The following is a 26690-nucleotide window of genomic DNA, read 5'->3' as shown; positions in this document are numbered from 1 at the left end:
TGAATCTTGTAAGTCAAGGTACCGCCGTCGATTGATTTTTTGTTGTTGTTTTTAAAGAAGAAAACATGGGCACAAATATTTTACATATCGTCACACTAATAACATGACTGCCTTACTAAATATTTTTTGATAAAGTCAGATTTTGCAGAATATGACCATCTATAGTCCAAGTTGGGTGGGCAGTTATGTTGTTGGTGTGATGATATGTATGCGCCTTGTACGATTTATTCAATCTGTAAACAATTTACTTGCAGTCAGATGAGTTTTTTGGGATCATAACAGCTTCAAACTATCAATAATAGCATTTATAAATATTTGGTGCGGGGGGGGGTGTTTTTTCACAACACAAAGCAGGGTTCATACCACGCGAATAGCATAGGATTACTGTAGTTGGCCATAAACAAAAAAACAAAAACCCATGCCACAGAAAACATCCACTGTGAAAGTAAAACAAAGGTAAGATTTGTACAAGCAATAACTACTAGTAAATGCCACACACAAGCTGTATCTTCGGTTGTACTCAACATTCTAGAACAATTTGTATAATAATATTCTGCTCATGTACAGCTAGCCCCTTGTCACTTGATAATAGCCAGAAAAAAAATCCTTCGTGAACAACGTAATAAATGCATCAAGTGACCTCTGCAAAGGTCCGGGTTCAGCGAACCGCAGATAGTCGTCGAGGATGCAGCCTGCCGGAGAAGAAATGACGCCTTGTAAACAAATTGAGTTAATGCTCTAATTCATGCAGTCTGATTCAATTTTACAAGCTTCCAGGAGTCCTTGACGGGGGAGCAAAGGAATGAGAGCGGTGTGGACGCCTGGGTGTGGAAGCGCACCTCGTCCTCAGTCCATCCAGGCAGCCGCCACCCCGGTCCCATGTTGGCTTCACTGAAGAGGTAACCACATTAAAAATGTTGATCACCTGACAAAGCTGGCCACTGGCTTCTTCTTTTTTGTCGCCGGGCTAAATGTAATCAAATTGTGTAAATCGAGTTGGGGCAGTGTCTCAAATCTGAATCCTGGGACTAAGTGACATCATGAGCACCGGACCGACCTGCGTTGCATAAACTGATACTAAGACGGATAACTAATAGAATCGAACCAATTAAGAGACCAACAAAAATGTTCATGGTAAGAAAACAGAGTGATTTCAATTAGGCAAAGTTGAGGGATGAGTGAATCTAGGCAAATTGTTGATGAAATTTGAATGACTTTGAGTAGCAGAGACAAAAGCAAGGTTAAGACTTTGAGGAACCAAAATAAGTTTAGGATTCAAAATCAAGAGTATGAGGAGCTGAGACCAAGTCAGGAAAAGATTTTGAGGCGCGAAGATAAATCAAGATCAAAATGAGGTTGTATGATGAAGTTTTAAAGAGAGGAAAACCTGACTTCCCCGCGACCCCCGTGAGGATATGCACTTCAGAAGATGAATGAATGAATCAAAACTAACTAACAAAGAAGACTAAACTAATTTTTTATACTTTTGATCCTGTTTGGGGGTCATGACAGGGATCTCATCTGATTTAGAAAAGCAGAGTGATTCCAATTAGGTGAGATCGAGGAATGATTAAATCTCAGGATGAAATTTGAGTCAGCTTCCTCTAATGGGCAAATGGAAAACATCGTTTAGAACTGGAAAATCCCAGAATGAAGCCTCAGACTTTCATTTGGTCTTCAAGCCATAGCTGCATCGCCTCTGCTTGTTCCTTAATTCCATCAGGGTAATCCCACATTATTGCCTCCTAACAGTACCCTAAACGGGGAGGCAAAAGTTTGCTCCCCTCTATCAGCGTATTACTAGGAAACAACAGGCCCTCTCCTCATTAAGTTATAGATATAAATGCTCCAAAGCATGAAATTACCCCCGAGCCTCCCTTTCCAAATAACCTGGTTTGCAAACAAATGATCCGAGCACAAGCAGTAAAAGGCAGATTATTAAAATAATAGCAGGGATTTAAATTTGCATCCACTGAACAATTCAGCAAAGGACTTTGCAATTACTCCACCCCCTCCTTTTTCTCCTCTTGCTCCCGAGTTCATTCCGTCCTTCTAATGACGGACCCACTACCTGACATGTTATTGTGTGCATTTGTTTACACTCAGAAACTCAGAGGAACTAAGAGGTCCTGAGTGTCACCAGGCACAATATCTTTGGGTCAGTCAAAGTATCTAAAATGGCACGGAGCCAAGATGAAGACAAGAACAAGACTATGAGGACCCAGGTACAAAATAAGACCGATACTTTGAGAGGTTTAAACTATGTTAAGACCGAGACAGTGTTTGTACGATCATTATTTTAGAAATTTACAAAATGTCTTTTTTTTTTTTAGCAAGTCAAGACAGAGATTTTGATGGCCCTAAAACAAGTGACAACAACCCAGAAATATGAAGAAACAGTCAAAACCAAGGAATTGAGAAAGAAACACCAAATGAAGACTTTAAAGGCTGACTTGCGAGCTTAAGATCAGGGGATGCTTTGAGAATAATTGTGAAGCCCTTTGAGACTGCTTGTGATTTAGGGCTATACAAATAAACTTGACTTGACTTGCGATGAAAGACAGACCAAGTCTTGGGCTGGTCCTTGGACAATCTCAGAACAACAGTGATTGAATCGGTCGGGTCTGGGAATCTCTTCACTACCAATGACTCTTCGATAATAAATATCTGGAATTTACATTGAGACAATAACATGTTGCCTGCCATGCTGGAAATAGGAAGCAATGAGGAATTGTTGAGAGCAAAAGAGGAAATGGATGAATGGATCCATCAATGGATGGTGGAGGTCTGCATTACCTGTGAGTTACTGCCTTCATTTGCATCTCAATCAGCTGATTTGGAAAACCCACCATTTTACCACTCCCACCACAGCCACTGCAAGTAATCAAGGAGATTTAATGGGGCCAGCAAGCCCATTGTGGGCACTCCCTTGGATGGGGGCTCACAGTTCATTCCCAACCATTGGTCTAGCTAAGGGCCCTCTGGGCCACATCTTAACATATGAGAATGACAGCACTTAAGTACGAGCGGAACAGAAAACAGACAAGCAGCGGGGCTGGACCATAAAAAGGAAGCAAAACAAAGCACCCAAGTGACGGTAATGGATGTGGCGGAATAAGTGTCTGCATTGGTCTTACGCCAATTAAAGCCAGAGAGGAAAAGATTTGAACTTGTAACCTTAGGCATGAACATTTCATCTCACGCAAGTTGATGACAGCCCAGCGTTTCTAGCAGAGAATTTTCTCTAATACGTAACACAGACAGGCGCAAAGTGTGATTTGCAGATAGCAAATGATCCACCCGAGAGTTGCCTCTCTAGTTAGCGTCTCTTGTTGTTTCCCGTGGCTGAACCTTAGCTCGGGTGTTATTACCTCTACTCGGCCCTATTGATATGTGACTCATCCAGGATGTGTTTACTTCCTTGTTAACACCTGGCAGATACAGCAGAAGAACCCAGAAGAAGAGCCAATCACAAGAAGAAAACCACTCATTGCAATCTAAGTGACACTTTGCTGGTATCCTCCCTAGAAGCACCCTGCACTATTGCATATATAGACGAAGAGCTCTCCAACAAAAACAAGACTGAAAGACAAACTTTGGTGGCATACAGAGATGCATGAAGTGAGCAGATCAAAAGCGGCCAAACAAAGGAGAAACAGGAAGACAACGGGGATGCTCAGGATCTCAAAGCTGACTTTTAGTTATCAGAATCAAATATTGGTGGTGAGGGGGGTGGGAGTAGTGTAGAACGCGGCTACATTAATCAAAGTGTTCACCTAGTGGGCAACCATATGGCAGATCAGCACGCCGACGGAGCAAACTTGCTGATCCTCTGTAACGGAGTGCAATTAATTCTGTTGGCTGTATTCATCTCTCGCTCACACACTTGAAGGAAAGCGAGTTTGAAAGAAGAACAGAAGAGGGCTTGTTATGACTCTACTCTTCCTCGCTTCCTCTGTTCACTTTGAAGCTGAGGAATCAAACCGCCGTGATGAATGAGGTGGACTCCAGGTATCTCCTGTGGCGATCACAGGGGAGATATTAGAAAGCGGAGAGAGCAAGAGGGGAACATTGCGATCGTGATGCTAGTTTAGTCGTGCGCAGCTTGTTTGGATGAGCTTAAACTTGAGATTCCCCGTTGTTCACTTGCTTTTGATGTTTACCTTCATGTCTAGTCTGATTGTTGTTGTTTCTTCTGCCAAAGAGCTTATTCGTCTGTTTAGCCACCACTCCACTACAAGTGGTACTAAATTCTCTTCCTGCTTTGACTCGTTACATACAATATTCGACATTGCATTATTTTGCATTGACCCGTAAAAATAAGTGTCTTGAAAGAAGAGGCTTGCCCCAATAACTGGAACAGATGAACGTAAAGGGGAGCGTGTTGAGATTTTTAGAAGCTATACGGCAGTTCAGACACGTTGCTCGGTGTGAGCTCGGCCTTCGTGGGCTGGCCAGGTCTGGTAACTGGGCCTTAAGTTTGCCATCTGTGCTTGAAAGTTTATGGTTAGTGGACATAATGACACACCATGTAATTATGAATGACAATATTGGCAATAATGTATTTTATAGTCAAGCAGAGAAGGGGGTTCAGCTGGTGAGGAGAAATGCCATAGCCTCCAACTTGACCACAAACAAACAGTGAAGGCCTCTTACGAGTTTATGTAAAATGAGTGTCTCCCAAGGCTCTTAACACCAGCTCATCGCCATTAACCGCAGCCGTAAAACTGACTCCCACAAATGAGTTGTGGATGTCCATCTCATCCACACAAACATGCTGCATTTGCCATCTCGCGCAAACAAAAACACATCCACACACCATTGTCCCACAGGGCTAGTCACTATACCACCCCTACCAATATCATAAATGAGTGGCAAACCTTCATTAGGGCAGCAAAGCCCCTCCGCCCCTCTAATCAGGGTGTTTGGCTTGTTCTCATTGGGACGGTGCTTTACGGCCCAAAAGGGGCTTTTGTTAATAAGGAGGCGTGCGCATCTCCATTTCCTGTCTGGCCAGGTCTGCAGTTCCTGTATTTGGTGCCTAATCACAATGCTTCTTAATGAGTTCTTTTCATTTTGGTCATGCATCAAACGGTGTGTGTAACAAAATCAACAAAAGCAGCTATATTAAACTCACTAAATAAGCATACTAATCGTGTTGGCACAATATTGCGATATGGTTTAACATGTCCCCACGAGAATTTAAGAGAATCTTGAGGTGAGTATACACTTGACCCCACTTTTATCATCGGGAACACACTCCAATAGGTGAAAATCTATACAGGTGATCATATCTTTTTTTTATACATAGTTATAGTTTATTAATTTTATATAGTCTGTCTATGGTGTTTTATGCAAGTTAACGTTTAGCTATTGAACTTTTGCATTGGATGAAATTTGATTTGCGTGAATATTTTGTTTACCTATACAATGTTTTGTTTTTATGCCTCAATTTTACAGTAAACATCAACTGGGAGTGACAAACAAAAAGCTCGAAGCTTTTCTGGCAGAGAACAAATACTGTATTAATGTCCATGCAAACGTATTCACATTCTGCCCTCTGATCTCTCACTTCCTGATCTCTCCTTCCTTCTCTCAATCATCCCCTCTTCACTCCAAGGCCTAGTTGACAAGAACCTGGAGCACTGGCGTTTCCCCGCAGTACTCTGTGTTGCCCCATGTGTCAGGGTGGGAAGGTTTTACAGGGCACATCCATCAGTGTCACACGTCGGGATTTATGGGCGCCAGAGTCCAAACCCGATCGCTCGGAATCGGTCTCGCTGAACCCCTGGGCGGCTGTGGGGCATAATGGATGCCGGCGCCCCACCTCCTCCCCTCCTCTCATCTCCTTCTGCTCTCTCAGCCCATCTCCCCCTTCATTACCTCGCTTGGCTCTACTCTTGGTCATTCATTCAACACAGGAGATTTGGTTACCCAAATTAATGAAGCAAACTCAACCGGAGGAAATATCCAAATGTTCACATAGCCGCATAAACTCAGACAAGACACCGGGTTCATCACGGAAAAAAAAAAATATATATATACACGTATATAAAATTCATAAGTAAATAAAGGACCAAACCGATTTAACAAGAATTTGCTTTAGTGGGTGACAAAGGGCGGACCAAATCTGGCGCTGGGTTCTTGAGTTTGACACCAATGTTCTACACCTTTCTAGCTTACCCCACAAAAGCTGCTCTGTAAATAAAACACACACGCGCATAATCATGCCTGCTCATTTCTCAACTGAAACATATTAGCCAATATTACCCCACAGCTACCAAAGAGGTCCGGGCCCTAATAAAGGCTTTACGCGATAAAGGAAAAACAATGAGGCAACTCTGGAACCATTAAGGCTCCCAGAACACACACAAGACACACTCGCGGGGACTGAGCCCGGTCACAGGTCAGGTGGGCCTGGTGTGCTCGGTGGTTCAGACGAGCCCAGGCCGCTTGAACCCGTAATATGCTCCACTCTCCCCTGGCACCACTTGTTGGGGGTTTAGTGCAGGCGAAATTACACCTGTACTGCTGCCACAAGCACACTAAAACACACTGCCAGCTGGATGGCTGGAGACAACAGCAGGTAGAAATTAGAATAGTAAAATACCGTACAGGAATGACATTAAGTAGAGCACAGACTTTTGCCAATGTTATGTTCTTTGGTGCAGATATATTGGAAGGGGGGCGGGTGTCTACGTTTTGTTCATTTGTTATATTTTTAAAGGTGAGGGGCTGGAAAAGATTCATGGAATTTCCATTTTCATTATAAATCTTGATTTGAGACAATAGTGATTTGAGTTGTGAACATGATGGCAGAATACATTAAAATCAATGAACCAAAGTATCACTTTATTTGTATACAAAGAGTAAATTACACAACGCTTGAAGCTCTGACTTTCGGGAAAAAAAAACTAAGGCAAAAGGGCAAAAACCAACAAAAAGAAAACTTATTGAATTTCTCCAAAGTTGCTAAAAAGATTTACGCTAAACTTGGACGAAGACTAGCAGCAAACTTGCCATCAATCCATCAGTCACAATATTAATTAAAAAAAACTGTTCATGGTAATCCACACATGCTACATCATGACAGTCTTTTTTTTTTTTCAAAAATATTAAAATATGACATTGGCAATCATGCTATTAGGCTATTGACCACTCTCCATCAAGTTACAGAGAAATTAATTACATAGTATTTGAGTCACATTGCTGACAAATGCTAAAACCAAATACCCTCAACCTATACGGCTATGTGTGGAGTAAAACTAAAACGAACCCTACGTCCCCTCTACTCTGCAAGTCAAATGTAAGCAGGGAGATTATCATTGATACGAGGCAGGAGAGAATGAAACTAATAAAAAGGCAGTGTATCAAAGTATCGTGCCTAAGCGATAGTCACGTGAGGGCAACTACGCCACAATTCTGCTGTTCTCTAAATGAATCCCCCTTCGCCCCATGCTTGATTTATGGATCTGTATAAAAAAAAACTTGTTTTTAATCTACTGCTGCCTGATTCTACCTCTCTAATGAAATGTGGATCTGTGTGTGCGCACCCGGGTTTGTGTGTTTGATAATGATGAATGGAGGCCGATGTTGGATTCTTTGAGCATGAATTTTCTCTCTGATAAATATGCATTCAGCCGCACGGGGTGATGAAGCTGTATAGCGTTCTGTCAAAGCACATACAACCACACGCATGTACGTATTTACATAAAGGGCACACAAGCTGGGACCTTCATTTTTGCCTGTTCAAGGCACAGCATTCCTCGAATATCTATGGGAGTTCACAAAAGCATTTATTGAACTGATTTATTTAACATCTTAGCCAATTCAGAAAAAAAGGAGTTCCAACACATGAAGAATTACAACTACGGCTGTGAAGGAAATATCACTCAAAGCAATACCTTAATCTTACACGTTGAAGGATGCTATTTACGGTTTGAAAGTGCTTGTGCCTGCTGAGGCTGGCAAGTCAATTGGAGACATGTCAATTCCAGCTGATGACCTGCGATGCACTGCTGTGCTCCATCAGTCCGGCTTCCGTAGCAAACGCTAAGTGACAAGAGACTATGAGCATACAGTCCTTTCCGCTCAGTCCGACGTGAACACGCAGAGACATTTAAACTCATTAGGGCCTTCTCTCTTTCGTCTATGACCACCCTTAGCGGGCGATGAAAGACGACGTGACGAGCCACGGAGTCTCACAGTTGATACGTCAAGCATCAGAGTCAAAATTACATTTAACTAGGAAGTACAACTTTGGGAGAAAATTGCGTGTGAATAATGAAGAGCTGACGCTGCAATAAAATGCTAGGAAACAAATTAAAATGGAAGAAATGTTCAATGTGAGTCTGCCTCTACCAGGCACATCCTATAGCGGGAAAAAACTTGCAAAGGTTAACGCACACTCAAAAGAAATGAGAGACTAGTGTAAAACCACTTTGAGGAGATAAAAAGATGCATCAATTAGTTTAGGAATTTAGTCATGAATCATAATTTTAAAAAAAAGGTGGAAATTTGATAATTGGTTCCCAAGGAATGAGCTGGAATGATTGCATGGAAGGATGAAGTCAATATTGAAAGGGAAAATTGGGAATAAATACAATTTGGCGAATTTGGGGAGGTGGGAAAAATAGTTCCTCAGATGTCCTGAATGATCTGAACATGCAATAGAATGAATCAGTCTCGAAAAAACATTAAATGTCTGCACTAATTTGGCAATGTTGCCAGGGAAAATGTGGAAAACGCTACGGAAAAATGTGGACATTTGGATAGTATAAAAATTGTGACCGAGAAGTTCTAAATGATCTGAACTGATTGAAGTTTAACGGGAAAGATGAGGAACTTTTTTGCTGAATGTCTCAGTCACTTGAATCGTACTTCAGATTTAATTCCAGGTTTATCTGGGGGGGGTTTCCTCTAATTTAGTCCTCCCAATAAAGTCAAACGTGCATGTGATGGCACTTTTAAGAATCCCTGGAAAGTGTGTGAGACTTCTGCTGAACTCAAGCTGGTTAAGTAACCCCTTCCTTCTCAGTGCCTTTTTGACGGAGAGAGAAAGCTACTTGATATCCAAGCTATTTAAATATACTAGTCATAAATAACTATTATTTTTATTGTGTTGCTCCAGTTCTATTCTACTTTATTATAAACATGTCACGGAGAAAAATCTTGTTTTTGAGAAGCTGTATCGATCAATAGCATTTTAATGCCGCAATCTAGCTTTCTGCAGCCATGGCAAGAAGCCCGTTCAAAAAAAATTAACAAATTGCTCCTGTAGCCCATTTCCATTATGAGCCACCCCACAATTAGCCCGATCACATTTCAAAGCAGTCTCAAAACGGGGATCATAGCAGATAAATGTTATAGCCATTTGCCAGATGCTTTGAGCATGTTGGTTAGTTTGGCAGGCATCAAGCAGCTTGGCCGCATTTATTCCCAATTGCCTCCTCCTGTGAATTAAAACACGGCGGCCCATCGCTCTGTGCTCAGCACTTCTGTGACTTCAATAAACCAAAATACATTGTCCTCTGGCAAAGGGAGGAAAAGTGTGAAAGAGATCCAAGCCACCTCTCACCTCATCTGGTCCCGCCCCGCCCCCCTGTCCCAGGGCTACGAGCCCAGCCTTCAGAGGGTGAGGGATGAGAGCCTGTCAGGTTCAAACAACAAAGAGGTGCTGCCTTACACATCCTTCCTCAACCTGTTCCCCCTTCGGTGGCGGTGACATCATTTAAATCATTTAAATCCTGCCAAACGTGACCCGTGGCGAGTGACCCGTCACCGGGAAAGGCCCGCGCCGAACTGCTTATCCGGCATAAAATACGACCCGGATAACTACGGGATTTATTCAAAATTATTCCTCGGCGGCACTCTTTCACGCAGAGCGTTTGCCCATAGTTCACTTGATAGTTCAACGCGGTCCAGGCAATTAGAGGCAGGCCACACCTCTTCGGGAGACCGAGCACCTGGTTAGAGCGGATGGACATGAGGAGAGCTAAACGGCGCAAGATTGCAAGGCAGGCAACTTTAGGATTCATTTAAGTTAGCCCCATCTCCCTGGTCACTTTATTAGCAGCCCGGGAAGAGTGATGCATGTCCCACAGCTATGCAAAATGCATAATCAAGCATTTAAATATGAAAAAGTCATGAGGATGAACGTGTGCCTGCGCATGTGCTACGACGTAGCCCAGTAACGTATTGTTGCTGTCTACAATCTGGTGCACGGAGCATTTACATTATTGGGAGTTACATTATATAGCTGTTGGATTCTTCTATATGGATAATTATCATTTTGTCTGTCTCTTTTTTTAGTCATTTGTCTCATGGCATAATTAGTTAACTGGTTTATTAATAATACAATGAAAAATATTGGAATGGAAAATTTCTTTGTACATTTTAAAAAAAAAAAAAAAAAAAAGGAAGGACATGACTGCCGCTCCCTGACACGGATACAAACGAACACAATTGTGCTGCTTAATTCACATTTCGCAATATTTATCAGAATGACATTTTTGAACTAGTGGGGACGCATAGAACATATTATTAAGCATACTACATACACATTTGAACCTGATTTTCTTACATAAACCATAAATGACACATTTGTCTATTTTAAAATGTGGCCCAGCACAATAAACACAAGCGTGTGGAATACCTGCTTGCATAAATGTTGACAGAATTTTTTTTTATTCCCTACATGCTACAAAAGCTTTCTTAATAATACCACAAACCACATTATAAAAATCCCTTTAGTGGTATATCACACTAAATCCCACTGTTGCTTTTGTTCTTTCATTGGACGACGAGGCGAAAGAGCTTTTCAAATCCCAATTTACATACGGCAATTCTGTATATCCGACCCATCTTTGTCGTGTCAAGGCGATATAGATTGTATAGTCGGGGGAGGATAAGAAAGCTTTTTATTCTCAGTCGACAGACACACAACACGGGGCAAAATGCAAACAAATAAATAACCAGGTAAAAGACTGATGAAAAGGTCTCCCCGGAGAAGCTGACGCATGCAACTTAGACGAAAGGCGGCGCCGCGGATGTCGTGGAAATTAAGAGAGCCGCGAGGATTGGAGGATGAGGTTGGGGCAGAATGGAGAGGTGGAGGCGCAGCTATGATGTCAATATAGTCTGGGGACTATTCGAAACGAGTTTGCTTGAGTAGGAGAATCAGGGGCGAATCATTTCAACTGGATTTAACAAAGCTTTCTTTCGCAGTGACGCATCAGCACAACGGCGCTTTTATAGGTTTTCTTTACCACGCACAAGGCGATATTCAAACAAACATTCACAACAAACGACGATTTATAGTAGCAGCTCTCAAAGTTTGTACCACCTCAAACAAAACAGCTCTCCAAGTACAACCGTAAAAATTCGGATTTGACAAGAAAACCTTCACCAATGTCGGTTGCAATCAAGAGGGTCGACGGGTTCTTGAATGAAAAAGACTTTGTGAGTAACCATTCTCTCCCTTAGAAATGTTAACATTTGTGTATTTAAATGAAGGCTGAGTGACTTCAAGAGATTGTACTTCTAGTTGGCCATTCTCGTACGAATTAAATCATTTTCTTTCCATATTGTTCAGTACTCTAACTAGAACATGTAAACATTATCCAAGATGGCCCGAGCCAAAACCCGGAATTCAAATAAAGGTGCAACAACCGGCGCAACTTTTGATTTTCAATATGAAGCAGAGGGGTGCAGCGACTAAAAGCTCAGCATCCTGGGGGCCCTGGAGGGGCCTGCTAGCAACCAGGTCAGCATTTCCTATGTGTCACTTCCCGTCCGCTTCAGCGGGAAGAGCGTGGCGTGGCACGTTGGCCGGCGGGGGCAACTCGGCCTGTCAGGCTGCCAGGGGAGGTTATGCACAAGGTAATTAGACAATAGAGGCAAACACACACACACACAATATCAACTAGTACCACTCACTCCCTACGCATACAAGTTCAGGTTAAAGGGATAGTTACACCACCTTGGGTTTCAATGTAATGTATCTTAACCAAGGCAGTCATGCAAGAAAGTAACTTTCTGGAACAATGGTTCTCAAACTTATTGCAACTAAGAAGTAAAAAAGGATTAACTAATACTTGAAAACAAACAGTTCTTTAAGTTAAATGCATTTGGTCATAAAATCGGGTATGGGCTGGTGTCCTACAAAATTTAAGCGCTGTTCTCAGTAACTTATATCATCCTCCTGTGAATCTTTATCAGGCGCTGCGTCCAGCCCTGTTCATTGTTGTTACTTTGTTTGTGCCATCCTCCTTTTGGGTGATTTTGGTTTGTACTTTTGTATATAAAGACCTTTACTTTGCAACATTTAATTCTGTGATTCATTTTGTACCACTAGAGGGAGCCCATGTCTAGAACGAAGGTACCAAAGTCGGCATTTTATTATGGGGGCTGCAGACAAATTATAACGAAAGGAAGAGAAAATATGTCGACACAAGGTTGTTTAGGTTGAGGTTTTTCTGTTGCATTTAATCTACATATGTGTGCTATTACCAAGTGAGCATGTCCCCAACAGTCCTGTAATTTGTTCGCAATTGTCTGGTTCAGTTGCATTACGTTGTGTCCCTCTGTGCGGACTTGAAAGAATGACAAGACTCGTCTATAGCCGGTGAACGTATGTGTACCGGAATGTGTGCGATAGCGTCCGCCTCTTTGACCCGTGTTAATGTTGCTGCTTGACATTGCAAGCAACAGACTAGCAGCCTCAGTGGACAACGGGTTTTAGCCTAATTGGTTCCACAGCAGACTCTGACAGCACAGAACTCTCCACAACAGCCACACCACAGCCATATTAATAATACCCCCGCACCCCACTACCATACTACACAAATACGCACACACAACAAAAACAAGCACAGCAATCAGTGACTGACTTACTAATTAGCACTTTTACAAAGAACCTCATTAGCATGTGTTGTTGAGTGCCATCGTGTGTGTGCATGTTTGTGGGTTGTGTGCGTGTGTGGGTGTGTGTGTGTGGGGGGTGGGGGGGGGTTAAGCATTTTGGAATAAAAATTAAAAGTGTGTGTGTGTGTGTGTGTGTTTTGTATGCAACTCAGGGGCAAAGGGCCTTGCATGCAGTGATGTGCCCTCTCAGGGGAGACTATTACAGCCCTGGGAGACAGACGATAGAGTCAAAGATAAGCAGAATTTTACAGGCAATCAGGAAAAGTAAATCCCCGACACTCAGGCAACATGTTGGTGGTTAACCGGAAAGTTAACCTAGCTTCGTAGTGTGAGCAGAATCGCAGCGGAGTGAGGGAAAGGCGGGGTCAGGAGGATTTATACATGTAAAGTGTACGGGGCAGAGGGCACTGACCAATGTCATGTTTGAGTATTTTTCCCCCCCCACCTGGCCGCTACCTGATGCTAATGGTGTCAGGTAGGTCATTTTAGAGCCGCTTAATAAATGATTGTTGGTGGAAGTAATTAATCAAATTGTCAGTTAGAATTTAATATCTTAATTACTGGTAAACATAAAATATGCACGTTTGAAAAATATTTGGTTACAAGATGGCGCTCCAATTTGAGATTGTGTTGATGTATACTTGACATTTTTATCTTTGAATGTTTCCAGTGAACAATATGTGAAGGATTAAATAGTAATATTTAGAATTACTTTACCAGGGGGAAGATATCGTACATATTTTGCATCTTTTAATTACCTAATTTACAATTATTGTGGCCCATCTGTCCATTTGCAAAAATCACTTTATTTTACTTGTGTATTAACCTGCTTTTTATTTTACCAACTACTAAATGGTTAATTGGAGTTAAATGGATAATTTAGGGGGAGAAAGTGACTCCTCTGTGAGTAATCTGGTGCATCTGTTTTCAAAGAATAAAATTTTAAAAAAGTTACAAAATATTAACAGTGATGATAATAAATGAGATTTGTATTGCGCTTTCCACAATAGTCTTAAATACACAATAAAATAAATTATATCATAAATATATAAAAATACAGGTTTTTAACACATACCTTGGCTCAATTTTATTTATATTAAATATTGACAAGTAAACTGCTGTACATTTAAATGAATGAATGAGAATGGATTATCATCCATCCATCCATCCATTTTCTGTACCGCTTAGTCCCCACTGGGGTCGCGGGCGTGCTGGAGCCTATCCCAGCCGTCATCGGGCAGTAGGCGGGGGACACCCTGAACCGGTTGCCAGCCAATCGCAGGGCACACAGAGACAAACAACCATTTGCACTCGCACTCACACCTAGGGACAATTTGGAGTGTTCAATCGGCCTACCAAGCATGTTTTTGGGATGTGGGAGGAAACCGGAGTGCCCGGAGAAAACCCACGCGGGCCCGGGGAGAACATGCAAACTCCACACAGGGAGGGCCGGAGGTGGAATCGAACCCGCACCCTCCTAACTGCGAGGCGGACGTGCTACCCAAGTGCGCCACCGAGCCGCCATGGATTATCATTTCATCATAAAAAAATATTTATTTTACATGCACACCAGTTTTAACCCCCCCAAAATGACCTCATCGACAACTGACCTGGCCCGACTAAGTGCATAAAGAATGTCCTGGAATGTTCTATGAAGTGTGTGGTCTTTTTTTTTTTTCCCTTTAACTGTCGCTGTTCTTGGCATAGCGCGGTCCATGTGGCTGGGAAGGATAAGCCCTCTGACCCTGCTCTTCCTAACAGCCACTGGCTGTTCTGACCTGCCCATTATCTTGCCGTGACCCGCCGCCCCCCCTCCATTATTATTCCTACTGTCAGAACACGGCGCTACACTGCACCGCTCGACGGCAGCGTTGGCCCGCTCAGTCCGAGGCGGGCGCCAGGGAAAGAAAGAGGCAGCTCAGAGTAATGGGTTTAAGCATTGTAGTTAAAGGTGAGAGGTCCCGTGCAATCGGGACAGCGGTTCCACTCCTGGCAGCCGGAGCGGAACTCGGGAGAGACACCTGGAAGTAGATATGATGACCTTTTGTACGGCGGACCCCAAAATATACCCTCTTATCACAACGACCTCAGCGCAGGAGCATGGGAAGGCGAGCGAAGTCCATCCATCATCTTAAAGATTAATCCTCCTCTCTATTCTTTTGCTGAATCTATTAATAATGTCAGCAGAGGGGCAAAGATTGATTCTGATATTGTGACTTTTATTCATTAGTCTTTAAATGGGGGGGATTCCTAGAGAAGGAAGCGAGCCTCAGCGGACTTGGAGGACTCAGCATATGATGGAATCTCCAAAATCCAGCCGCTTTAGTTTGCACATTTCAGTTCACAACACAGTGAATCCTTGCTAAAGGTGTACTGTCATTTAATAGGTTAATTACTTAATTAATAATAATAATAATTGTATTCATTAATAACAATAATAATAAATCTATTTGATTAATATTAATTAATTCAATTATTTTTCAATTACTTTCACAAATCTGGCAGACCCTACATATAAAAATAGAAAAATCAGGAACTTTAACAGTTAAGTTGTGTCACTTGTACAAGAAGTCCAGGTACCGTAATTCTTGGATGTAATCTTTTGCTTCATTCTTAGACGATGTACGTATACTAGCTTTCGTACACAATACTGCCAGCCCCAGGGGCATCTTTCAATTAGAAGTTGTGTTGAGTTTAAACACTGAAGATTTACTCTTCCACTCTCAGGCTCGTCTCTTCTTTCCGTCATCGCCTCGTTCCGTTTCGGCTGCCTCATCCTCTTGTGCTGCTGCGCTCTGTAATCAAGCCAGCACTAATGGCTTATTCTTTCTGCTCCAGCGACCGCATTTCACTTGTTTATTTTCCCACACTCATAAATCTGCGGACGAGTCGCAAGCGCTGCGATATTAAAGCAATAATCTTGGGTAATTATCAGATGCTCCCTCTCACCCCACGGCCCCAGCACGGCGGACGCCTGTTCAAATCTCTTCAATAAAATTATTTACTTACCTAAGTGCATCCACACAGATGAAGCATTAGATACTTGAAAATTGTTTATGTTGTTCATGCAACAGTTAGAGAATTAATAGTTTTATATGACAGCATATTGCTTCATTGATAAATTATTAAAATAAAAAAATAAAAACTGTCCCATGGAAAACGGAATGGTGAAACGCATTTTAAACATGTAGCATTGCTAGAAAAAGTCTACACCCCCTGTTCAGATGTCAGTTTTTTGGAGTAGATAAAAGTGAGATGTAGGTAAATCATTTAAAACCTCTCACCAGAAACGTGAGCTAAAAGCTGGACAACTCAACTGACAATGACAACTTTGAGAGCGAAAGTAAAGGTAAATAAGCGACACATTGTGGTTGCACAAGTGTGCACACCCTCTTATAACCGTGGCTGTGGTCCTAATTAACCAGTCACATTCAAACTCCTGTTAAATGGGCACCATGTAAAGGGACTCTGATTAATAAAGTTTGGCTGTTCTCCCAAACATGTGGGATAACAAGTCATATGAAACTAGGAATTTTATTGGTGTTTTAAGTGGGGCTAGAATAGATGAGTGGAATCCATTTATTTCAAAACTGGAATATAATTTGAGATAGAAGTAATAAACTCAACGTAGGCAGGCTCCTTACGAAGTCTTTTTTTTTTTTTGTTCAAGCCATTCTTTATAGAAGGATTTAACCTGATGCATATAAAAGGTGTGCTATGTTTGAAAAAAAATCAATGATGGTTAATGAATTTGAGTGGATGAAACTCAAGATATTGAATTGATCGTGAGCATCAGTAAACCTCGGGTGGCCCCGACACAGTCACGTAATGGCCCCGGACCATCGGGCCACTGTTATCTATTGACCAGTTAGAATTTAAGACTAAAGTGGACGACTTACCCAATCCTCCTGTATGGCGCTGATGGCCTTGTTGGCCCGGGAAAGGTTTCGGCAGGCCAGGATAACACGGGCGCCATGCAGTGCAAAAGACCTGGCTGTCTCAAAGCCTGGAACATGAGGACAGAAACGAGACATTTAATTTGTATTTTTTTTTATTTTATTCTTTAATGAGATGCTTCAAAGGGGGCGATAAGTGATTCTCAGAGGTTGTATCAAATGTAAGCGGAGGAAGGGCCAGTAAGAATCACTATCAAGTTTTCATGTAATTTATTTCACAGAGTGAGCCAGTGGTCTCGGCGCAGAGAGCTAATCATTTCTCTCAGAAGTGATGACACTGATTGAATTATTGTGGTTCTGGTCTATTTCCTCTAGCCCGAGAAGATAAAGTTGGGGATGTGGCCGTGGTCTCCGAAGAAGGTACTGCTCCGCTCGTTATGTCGGCTCGTTACAGGACGAAGGGGAGGGAGGGAGTCGGATATTAATTATGTTGGTAATTACGCATTGATGGGGGTAATTATGACAAACACGGCTAATAATAGAGGAAGTCAAATGGACAATCAAACACAAACTGAACCTTTGGTGCGGTGGCAGTCGGCAGCATCAAAGGGCCACCGATAAGGCCAGAGTTCTGAAATGGAACGCGGTCGGCTGATAGCGAGAAAATTTATCAGTCCGAGACTACAGCACTGCGTGGCTCCAGCCAAATCACGCGCTACCGATAAAAGTGACAAAAACTAAAAGATAGAAGGCAGAGAAGTTCATTTCTAAATTACAAGTCTAAATGGGTCATTTCGAGCCGTAGGTTGAATTAATTTACTAGATCAACTTTCGCCATATTTTCTTATTTCCGCTGACATTTACTGCAAGTCTCTGCGAGAGCGGCTACGTTTCTCACTCTCACCTTTAAATTGACTCCAACGCACCCAGCAAGCGCATTGACTGACAAACTGCCACAATAAGTGATTGTGGCAAAGAGGGTCCACCGCGAGGTATCAGAGGGCGGATTAATATGAACCGTAATTAGATTATAGGTCCTAATCTGATTTTCATTATGATCAAAACTGGGAGGCCTACTTGTGAGGAGTGGTAAAGACCAATATCTATTAAAAACCGAAATTGGAGCCGGATTGGAAGCTTGCCGCGCTGACAAGTGAAGCATGGAATTAAATTATATGACTCGTTATTAGGTGTAATGGAGGGGACTGCGATGGAGAACGGCAATCATTCCACCCGCGGGAAATGGAGAAAATAAAAACAACATGACAGGGAGGGAGAAGGAGCAGGGTGACACAGACACAGATTAAATGCATCATTTGAATAGGCAGGCAGGCCGACAGGATTTAACAAACAGGAAATGTTTATATAGAGCATATAAAGAATGAGATTTGGAACTTTTTCAATCAGAAACTTGGAATTATATATTGTATTGGGGGTGAAGCATATTTCTTCAGACCGATGGAGATCTTGTATCTCTTTTTAATGATGATTTTGACTTTTTACATAAAGCACTTCTAAGTGCTGCTTATTCTCCTGTGTAGGGGTGTAACGATTCATCGATACACATCGATTAATCAATATAATGCTGTACGATTTGTTGGCATCGATGCTAAACATCGATCTATATCGCCCGTTTTTGACCTCGGACATTAGACGCGACTTCATTATGAAATCCAGTTTATTGTTACTATGTAATATTTTTTGCCAGAAGGATTGTCACTTAAAAAAAGCATTTAATACTTTTGCAAAAGTCAGTTGTTGATATTAGTTTTTTCCGAGCTACTATTCTGTGGTAGGTGATACAGTATTTCTTTCATCCACAATCGGCTTGGAAAACTACAATTGTAAATTGAGATAAGCATTGACATGGTATCGATGCAATGTGATTTATACTTTAAATAGGATTTGTTTTCAAGCCCTAAAAACAGCATGAAACAAAAGCTTCTTTGAAATGTTACAAAATGGACAAGTGCACTAGCTGCTGGTAAACAACAACGCCTCACCCTGCCCCCCCCCCCCCCTCACTTGTTGTGTGTACACACCATGAAAGTGAAATTAAGGAGCGCCAGTGTTTTCCATAATGGAGAACAAATTAGAATATGGCAGCAACAACGCGCGGCATCAACGGAGCCGTGTATTTGCGGTGACAAATAACAAGGGCTCGACATTAATTGTGAAATAACAAGAGAGCGAGCGGTGCCGTAACAGAGACTTTGCGGTAGAGAGGGCGACTCAAATGAGTTCCCGGTCAAATGTACAACAGCGGCAGCCTGTTTCGCCATTGTTCTCTCATGATGGAACATGACGAGAGGTCACACGCACAGTTTGGTTTTCTCATTTTTGCTCTGGTAGGTCGCCAAAAGCTGTTTTACAATATGCGCTATTCTGCCAGCCTGTGGAATGAAACTACAGGTTCTTTCGCTCGGGAAAATGTACCGATATGTCCACTATGTCCTGTATTTGAGTTTTTCAGAATACATGAGAACTCCAAATGATTGAGCCCCTCGTGGATAATGGAGCAACAGACTCTATTAAAGTACTGCACTTTATTTTGTCTCATTTGCTTTTGATCAGACGCAATTAATCAACGGAATTCAGCACGGAATTCAACACGCAGCCACTTGTTGCTAGGGAGAATTTGACGTGAACATTTTGGGTGCATTGCAGAAATCACTTCAAAAACATCACTCAAAAATATGAGATCATTTCATTTAAATGTGAAAATAGACCCACGATTCATTGTAAACAATGTTGAGTGCTGGATCTGGTGAAGCACTGTCATTAACGCAGTATACTTGACACTACTAATCAGAAAATGAAAAAGCACCACTACTGCTAAAAATGTGTTTTACTATGATGCATAAAAGAATGGTGTAAAATGTCCATTAAGCAACGAATGCTCTTCATGGTACATTAGGATCCTGGCCCTTCAGATATCCCCCCCAATAATGAGTGTGATTTAGTGATTTCACGCTTTGTTTGTCCTCTCTGCCCCCCCTCCCCCCCTCGTACACAGGTATATTGGCTCAGTGTAATGAGATCATTACCAGCCTCGTCAGTGAGCGGTTTTATTTGGCAAACGCCGCCACCGCCGTCGCCGGCCTGCTCCCACTCGCTCTTGATCTGCATCCAAAGAGGCATTTAACTAAAATAAGCTCTGTAGTACAATTGGACAAACACAAGTCAATTGAGATCATTACAAGACCTGTGGGTAAACACGTCGAGTTCCCGCGGTCCTCTCTCAGAAAAGCGGGCAACACATGACTAGACTACGTACTGTATCTCTTTGCTCACAAAGAATCACTTAGCGCCATTTTTAATTGTAAGACAAAGTATAAAACGACTTTACTTGTGTGTGCTTGCTTCTGAAGCGAGCAATGAATGTTATGGATGTGTGACAGTTTATTACACAATTTAATTCTCTATTTCCCTTGGACTATGGTTTTTAATTTTCTGCAGTCAACTTCTTTTACGCATAAAAATTCTCAGACCTTCACATTAGTAGAAGGTTTAATGATACATTTTCGGATCTCATCAAGAGTGATTGAGCAAAATGTCTTTCACTCTAACAGCTTATCCTAACTAGCCACAACCCCCCGTTTTGCAGGTGCGTCGCAATAAATGGTGGTAGAAAGGTATTTTCAACGGTTCACTTGAAAAGATTATTCAATCAATTTCTATAACTAAAATCTTGCTCTTTGAGATGGTCGACTTAGAGTTCCTTACAACACTTAGCGATAATCAAAACTAAATTTAAAAGTGTTGTAAATAAAGCAGAATTGGCATATACAAACTGTAATAAGTTGGTACATGTTGGTGCATTCTCACGATGATTGTACTTGTAAAATAATTGCATCTCATATTAAGAAATTTAATTCCCCCATGACCATCACTGCAGTGCTGTAAACCCAAAAACACCACAGCACTCTTTTTTTTTTTTTTTTTTAAACAGGACAGTCTAACTCACAAATAAAAAATGAAAACACTCTCAAGGAACTGCTGTGGACCTCCACTCGTACCCAGATGCTCACATGCAAAATAACTTGACAAACTGACTCCAGATCTTAACGCCACTCATTAGGCCACGCCCCTTAAAGTTACACGCATCAAACACACTAATTGATGCCACAAAATGGCATCGAACCTTTTAAGGTTTGCAAGTTAAAGCTTCAACAACTGATTGATGCATGGCATGCGGTAAATTGATAAATAATTTGATCAATTTCTCGAAATCTCTCAGTGCTAAGTACACCTTAGCACCTTCTCAAATCCCAACATGGGAGTCCCCAACCTCCCCAATATACTCCCATTTTTCAGACTTTTAAGATCCCATTTAATTCCCCTCCATTAGCCCATGAGGAGGGAGATGTCACCCCAAAAGTGGGATGTATGGTTCGTAATTACTGCCCAAGGTTGAGCTGTTCCAGGCCAGAGCGCTGAAAGTGGTCCTATTACCCCTCCCTGTCCCTTGCAGTCTAAACCCTGCCCCCCTACCCTCGCTCTGACCCTCTGTGTCAACCTCGGGACACACACACACACGAAAAAAAATCGGGACACTATCTCTCATCATGGTCTTGGTTTTGTTTTGTTTTTAAATTGCTCCTGCACTAAATGTTGGTCTGCTGGAGCAGTTTTGTGCCATCCTTGAACGGTAATTTTTAAAGGAGTCTTTTGAATGAGCACATATTTAAAATAGCATTTTGTCATACATCTGGTTAAGAGTGTGCGCTCGTAGAGGAAATTGTAGCCCCCTCCATCATTTAAGTTATCAACCCTATCCTATTGAGGTTTTAATTATAATATAGTTTAGACTACATTGGGTGCAAAAACTAGAATGTATTCACTCCAGTCACTTCAGCTCTTTCAGACTGGCCTCTGACACCTCTCTAAAGTTGCATATAATTTGACTAACCAAGCAAAACTGCTCATTACTTTGGCTCATAAAGAAAATGAACCAGAAAGCCAAGGGGGGGGGGGGGGGGGGTAAAAATCTGGATTTCCTCACACACTCAGAGTCGACGCACTCTCCAAACACATACACACAAAATTTGATCAGACTGCTGAACACAGATAAACTGTGGATGTCATCTAAGCCACAGGCAGCCACTCGGAGATGCTCCAGGACACACGGAATAAGACGCAGACACGCCACTCTCGCTGGCAACATCTTTTTATCCATCTACTTCCTCCCGCTATGAATAATGCATTCCCCTCCATAGTCGCGCTCTGCTTTAACGCACGGCCGCGTCACTCTTTGAGGGGGGTCCTTATTCATAAACAGCGGCGTGGTAAATACCAGAGCTTTGCAGCCAATTTAATGGCAGTTATGCTTAACAAATCTGCCACAATCTAATGATCAGCCACAAAGCCGGGTTGCCGTTTTTTTTTTTTTTATCTGTGCGCTGAAGCTCCTTGCAGCCCCGCGACTCACTGAATATGCTTAGAGATCTCGCCATCCGGAGAGAGGAGAGCACCGGCCCTAACACCTAATCCTCTCCCACACAACACGGGGATCAACACAAACACGCAACAATGTTAGTCCTTCATGAATAACATTGGAAAAAGTCTATAGAACATTATGAAGCGCTTCCCTCACAAATCCTTGTCATTTCCTATTTTGTCAACTATAGTTCCTGCATTGACCCAGCACGTAAACAACAAAAGCACATGGCAGATAGGGCCATGAATTTAGATCGAAACCTTTTTACATGTTTTAAAAACAACTACCTTCCCAGGCACCATTTTTCTTGAAAATGTTCAACTTTAATCTTGTAAAATTCTGACGAGTGATTCGTTTTACTATCTATGACTAAAATTATGATTATTTTTTAATAAAAAATATTCAACATTTCAACATTCAAAGGCTCCAATATCATGACAACCACAAACCTTTTATCAACATGCTATATTAATTTTCTCATTTGTTTGTTTAGATTTGACCAGATGACTCCAAATCAACACGGCCTCAAAAGGCTTTTCACAAAATGATGGTCCTTTAAGGCCAACTGTCCCATGGAGCCTCGTCCAGCAAATGAGCAAAGAGTTTATTTGATAAGAGAGGAATTAGGACCAGAGCAGGAGTGTGTAATAGGGATGGATAGGAGGGCTCGGGCCTGGGTCAAAGCCACTTAGAAATCGTTGAGGAGGTACAAGCACGGGTCTATAAGAGTGAGAAAACCTTTAAAGGCAGGAGAGAGAGAAGGGCTCTGGAGAAGGAGGAAACAAAGTGAGATCATTCATTTCCATTATCACGATTAAAAACACCATTCGGGTTTGTACTGCTTTTTAATTTACACGGGAAAGCGGCGTGAGGAAGACTAATGCGGGGGGAACCGCCGTCGTGATCACCTCTGCAAATCCCTAGTCTGCTTCAAGGCCGGCCACAAAATCTGACATTTCACGCATAAATAAACTCCTATATGTCTGCCCCATACCCCCCCCCCCCCCCCCACTCTTCATCCATGTACATTAAGAAACTAAATTAAAGACGTGAAATGTAAATGTGCTAATTAAATAATATCCTTCCATCCCTAATAAAAATGTCACATTCCCCTGTGGAGAAATACGAACTCAAGAAAATGGAAATAGCCTTGACACTTGGATTAAAACACTATTGATGCCATTAAAATGCTAAGTGGCTCCAGCCAATTGGCATAACCACATTTCACTGGTGGAATGTCAAAGGAGCACACAAGTAGAAGCAATTACTAAAAGAGTATTGTTAATTACGAGGTGCTGCATATTTAATACGTGGTCGAGTAAAACAAAGGTTATGTTAATATGGGTATAATAAGTATTTAAAATGTCGCTGTTTTCTTGTAAGCACAATGTTTGATAATTCTCTGGAGAAAAAGCCATTTCTTGGTTCTATTCAGAGCAGATTATATACGTACTAAATACATCACGCGCACACACAAAAAGTGACGCACAGACTCTGTCTGTCATTGTGATGTTTTTAAAAGCAAAATTGGGCATTTGCGGAGCAACTTGGATGGTTTAAAGGCTTTTTGGCAGCGTGGAACTCTTGTGCACTCTTGTGGTGACAACTAGAGTACACTACAGACCGTCCAATCGTGTCTTCTTTTATAAACATTTTGAGTGCAAAGGTCACTGCATGCCAGACAGATAGATGATGGAAAGATTGCCAAGCTTTTAAGCCTACATCGTCTAATTTGGGTTATTTCAAGCCATGGAAAAGCGGATGCTTGGGCTTGATTGTATAAAATCTAACATACAGTTGCTTGGAAATCTAGTTTTGTTTTTATTGTGAGTCTTAGGTGTGAGAGAATTGTGAATTCATCAGTATTTTAAAACATTGAGTTACATTCGATCCTAGTGTAGTTTATTTAAAGTGACCACGTTCATTCAGTCAGTTTCTGTTGACAGTAGAAATATTGAAACAAAAAGAAACATTTGCATAAGACTGCATATCACTTTTACACAATCCATTTGTTAATAATATGAGTCGAGACTGATAAATGGGAGAAACATCAAGGATAGGGAGGCAATTAAGATCAGAAGCTCCATTGTTCCATCAAAGTCCCAAGGCAGCTGTAAATCTACTATAGTGCCCCATCTCATAATGTACATACAGCAATTAGAGAGCCCGGCAACACTTCCTTTCTACAAAGCATTTGAATATAAAGACAATTAAGCATTTTATGTTGATTTGATTTCCCTGGAGCTATCGTTATCCATCTTGAACGGAGCGCAACATTTAAAAGGGAAGGCCGACACTTTGCTCTTGTCTGAGTTCAAACTACAACCAACAAAACGTGGGAAGGAGATATATTGGTTTCCAGGGGATTTGATGGTGACTTATACTTTTGCTGGCAGAGTACGCGCATTTGTTGTGGTTAACAATGACATCCAATTCAGCCCGGCTAATGAACTGCAACACAGTCATGTTCAGCATTACGTGGGTGATAATTGTTGGGTGTTATGGTTTACAATTTGGAGGCTAATGTTGATGAATGCCCGGGCTGTGGTGCATATTTCTAGCCAACGTGATACAACACTGCCACCCAGTGGTACTTTTGTGTAAGCACAGTTACTAAAAGGTTGCAAAGACACTAAAGACTAAAGGATGGGTGGCCCATTTTTCTCATCAAGAAAATAAAACTTTTGTGGACGTATTTGAAGTCCAGATGTATAAAATAAATGCATGTTTGCTTTATTGTTGGGGCCCATCAATACCAACTGCCATGACCAATTTTATAGTTCCAACTTTAAAGATTTTTTTTTAATGAAAGAACAGACAATACATTCCCACAAACTTCTCAAAAGAGTTGCAGTAACAGTTGTACTTTTTAGTTGAAGCATTCATAAGGTATCTGTGCAAAAAAGGAACTCACCAATGCCTGAGTTGCCGCCAGTTATCAGGGCCACCTTGTCGGACAGATCCCGACCTTGAAGGATCTCCAAAGCCGCAGAGTTGCCATCATAGCGTTTTGGCTTCACCGTCACATCCTCCACAGTAAACACTTGGCGGGGGTCGAAATGAGTGCTTCGCTTATTGATGTGGCTGGTAGTAAGAAAAAGATTGCGGAAAAATACTTTCATATTCTGAAACGTTACAATTGTGGATAAACAAAGGGATTTGAATCATGTACTACTTGAAGTGAGTCAGATAATTATCAAGGTCTGCAGAAGCTGGATAACAATCCTGATCATTTGAATCAAGTATGTTGCAACAGGGAGACATAGAAAATATCCAGGACACCGGCCCTCGAGGACCGGTGTTGCCTACCCATTCTTCATGACGGTCAACTTACTCAACGTAAACAATTTGACCATGTTCATTGGTGTTTTGCTCCCAGCCATATGGCAAATCTGTTGGAGGAAAGGGCAGAAATTACTTTTCTGTGGGATATTATGTACATGATGAGCAATTCATACAATTAAACAATTAATACAAACTTGAATTAAACTGCAATACTTGTGGTGGTGGTGGGAGGAGAAAAACAACAATAACAAAAAGAATAATTAAATATCAAACCTCCAGCACAACGTTTCTTCTTTCCAGTCTTGGGGTGTTCCCACTGTGTCCTCATCTCATCGTGGCTTTTGTCACACAAACAAAATGGAAAAGGTTAGAAGGTGCACCGTGATCAGGTTATGTCTTATTTTATTTGACACTTTTTCCAAATAATAAAATATAAAGATAACAAATCAATCACGTAAAAAAAAACTACTGCAGGTGCAGGAATTAGCGATGCATGATACAGTTGTGCAGGCACATTTAACAGCAAGATGCTGTACTTGCAAAATAAATACACTTTTGAAATACAAACAAACAGGTACTCATGACTGTTAGTTATAGTTGACGGATTGCACTCACTTTGCATAGTAGACCCATCCATCTTTCGTTGATCTTTCCTCCCATCCAGGAGGTAACTCATCGTCGCTGTCAGTATCGTCCATACCAGCGTACTTAAGAGCTGCCATTGCGTTTCAATATGGGAAACTTAATGCAAGTTCCGTGCACAGTGACACTTAGCGTCTTAGAAACCAAAACAAAAATAGCCGAGAGTCACGGTGCAGTCTGGTACTTCCGCAATAACATGATGACGCTTGCCGCGGTGTTTGATGGGATATTGAGTCAAAAGAAATGTGGGACGTTTGCTTGTCGTCGTCATTTCTACTTTTATGTTACGTCCGTTTTTTTTTTTTGTAAACTTAATTGCGGCAGCAAAATAATAACACGTTTGTTGGCTATCGGATTATAATAACCTTTTTAATCATATGTATTTTTAGCATTATATTATATTATATTATGTCATATTTCATTAACGGACAATTTAGACAAAATAACATTTATCCATTGTTACGTGTGGTACCATTGCATGACCCTAACCCTAACCCACTATC

At 41.6% G+C, this 26690-nt stretch overlaps 1 protein-coding gene across 1 annotated transcript in view; it reads right to left on the bottom strand.

The window, feature by feature from the left end:
- The window catches only part of wwox (WW domain containing oxidoreductase), a 120806-nt gene extending 94424 nt beyond the window's left edge, over window positions 1–26382 (bottom strand). Inside the window, exons 1-5 of the mRNA XM_061283874.1 lie at window positions 26161–26382; window positions 25819–25883; window positions 25595–25652; window positions 25175–25344; window positions 16824–16930 (exon numbers count right to left, since the gene is read on the bottom strand). Of these exons, the coding sequence (XP_061139858.1) occupies window positions 16824–16930; window positions 25175–25344; window positions 25595–25652; window positions 25819–25883; window positions 26161–26267 (507 nt within the window). The 5' untranslated portion in view covers window positions 26268–26382. The remainder of the gene's footprint in view (window positions 1–16823; window positions 16931–25174; window positions 25345–25594; window positions 25653–25818; window positions 25884–26160) is intronic.
- Window positions 26383–26690: the final 308 nt, after the last annotated feature.

This window comes from Syngnathus typhle, linkage group LG7 (genome assembly GCF_033458585.1).
Source record: "Syngnathus typhle isolate RoL2023-S1 ecotype Sweden linkage group LG7, RoL_Styp_1.0, whole genome shotgun sequence".
Lineage (NCBI taxonomy): Eukaryota > Metazoa > Chordata > Actinopteri > Syngnathiformes > Syngnathidae > Syngnathus > Syngnathus typhle.
This window is presented reverse-complemented; position numbering and strand designations above follow the sequence as displayed.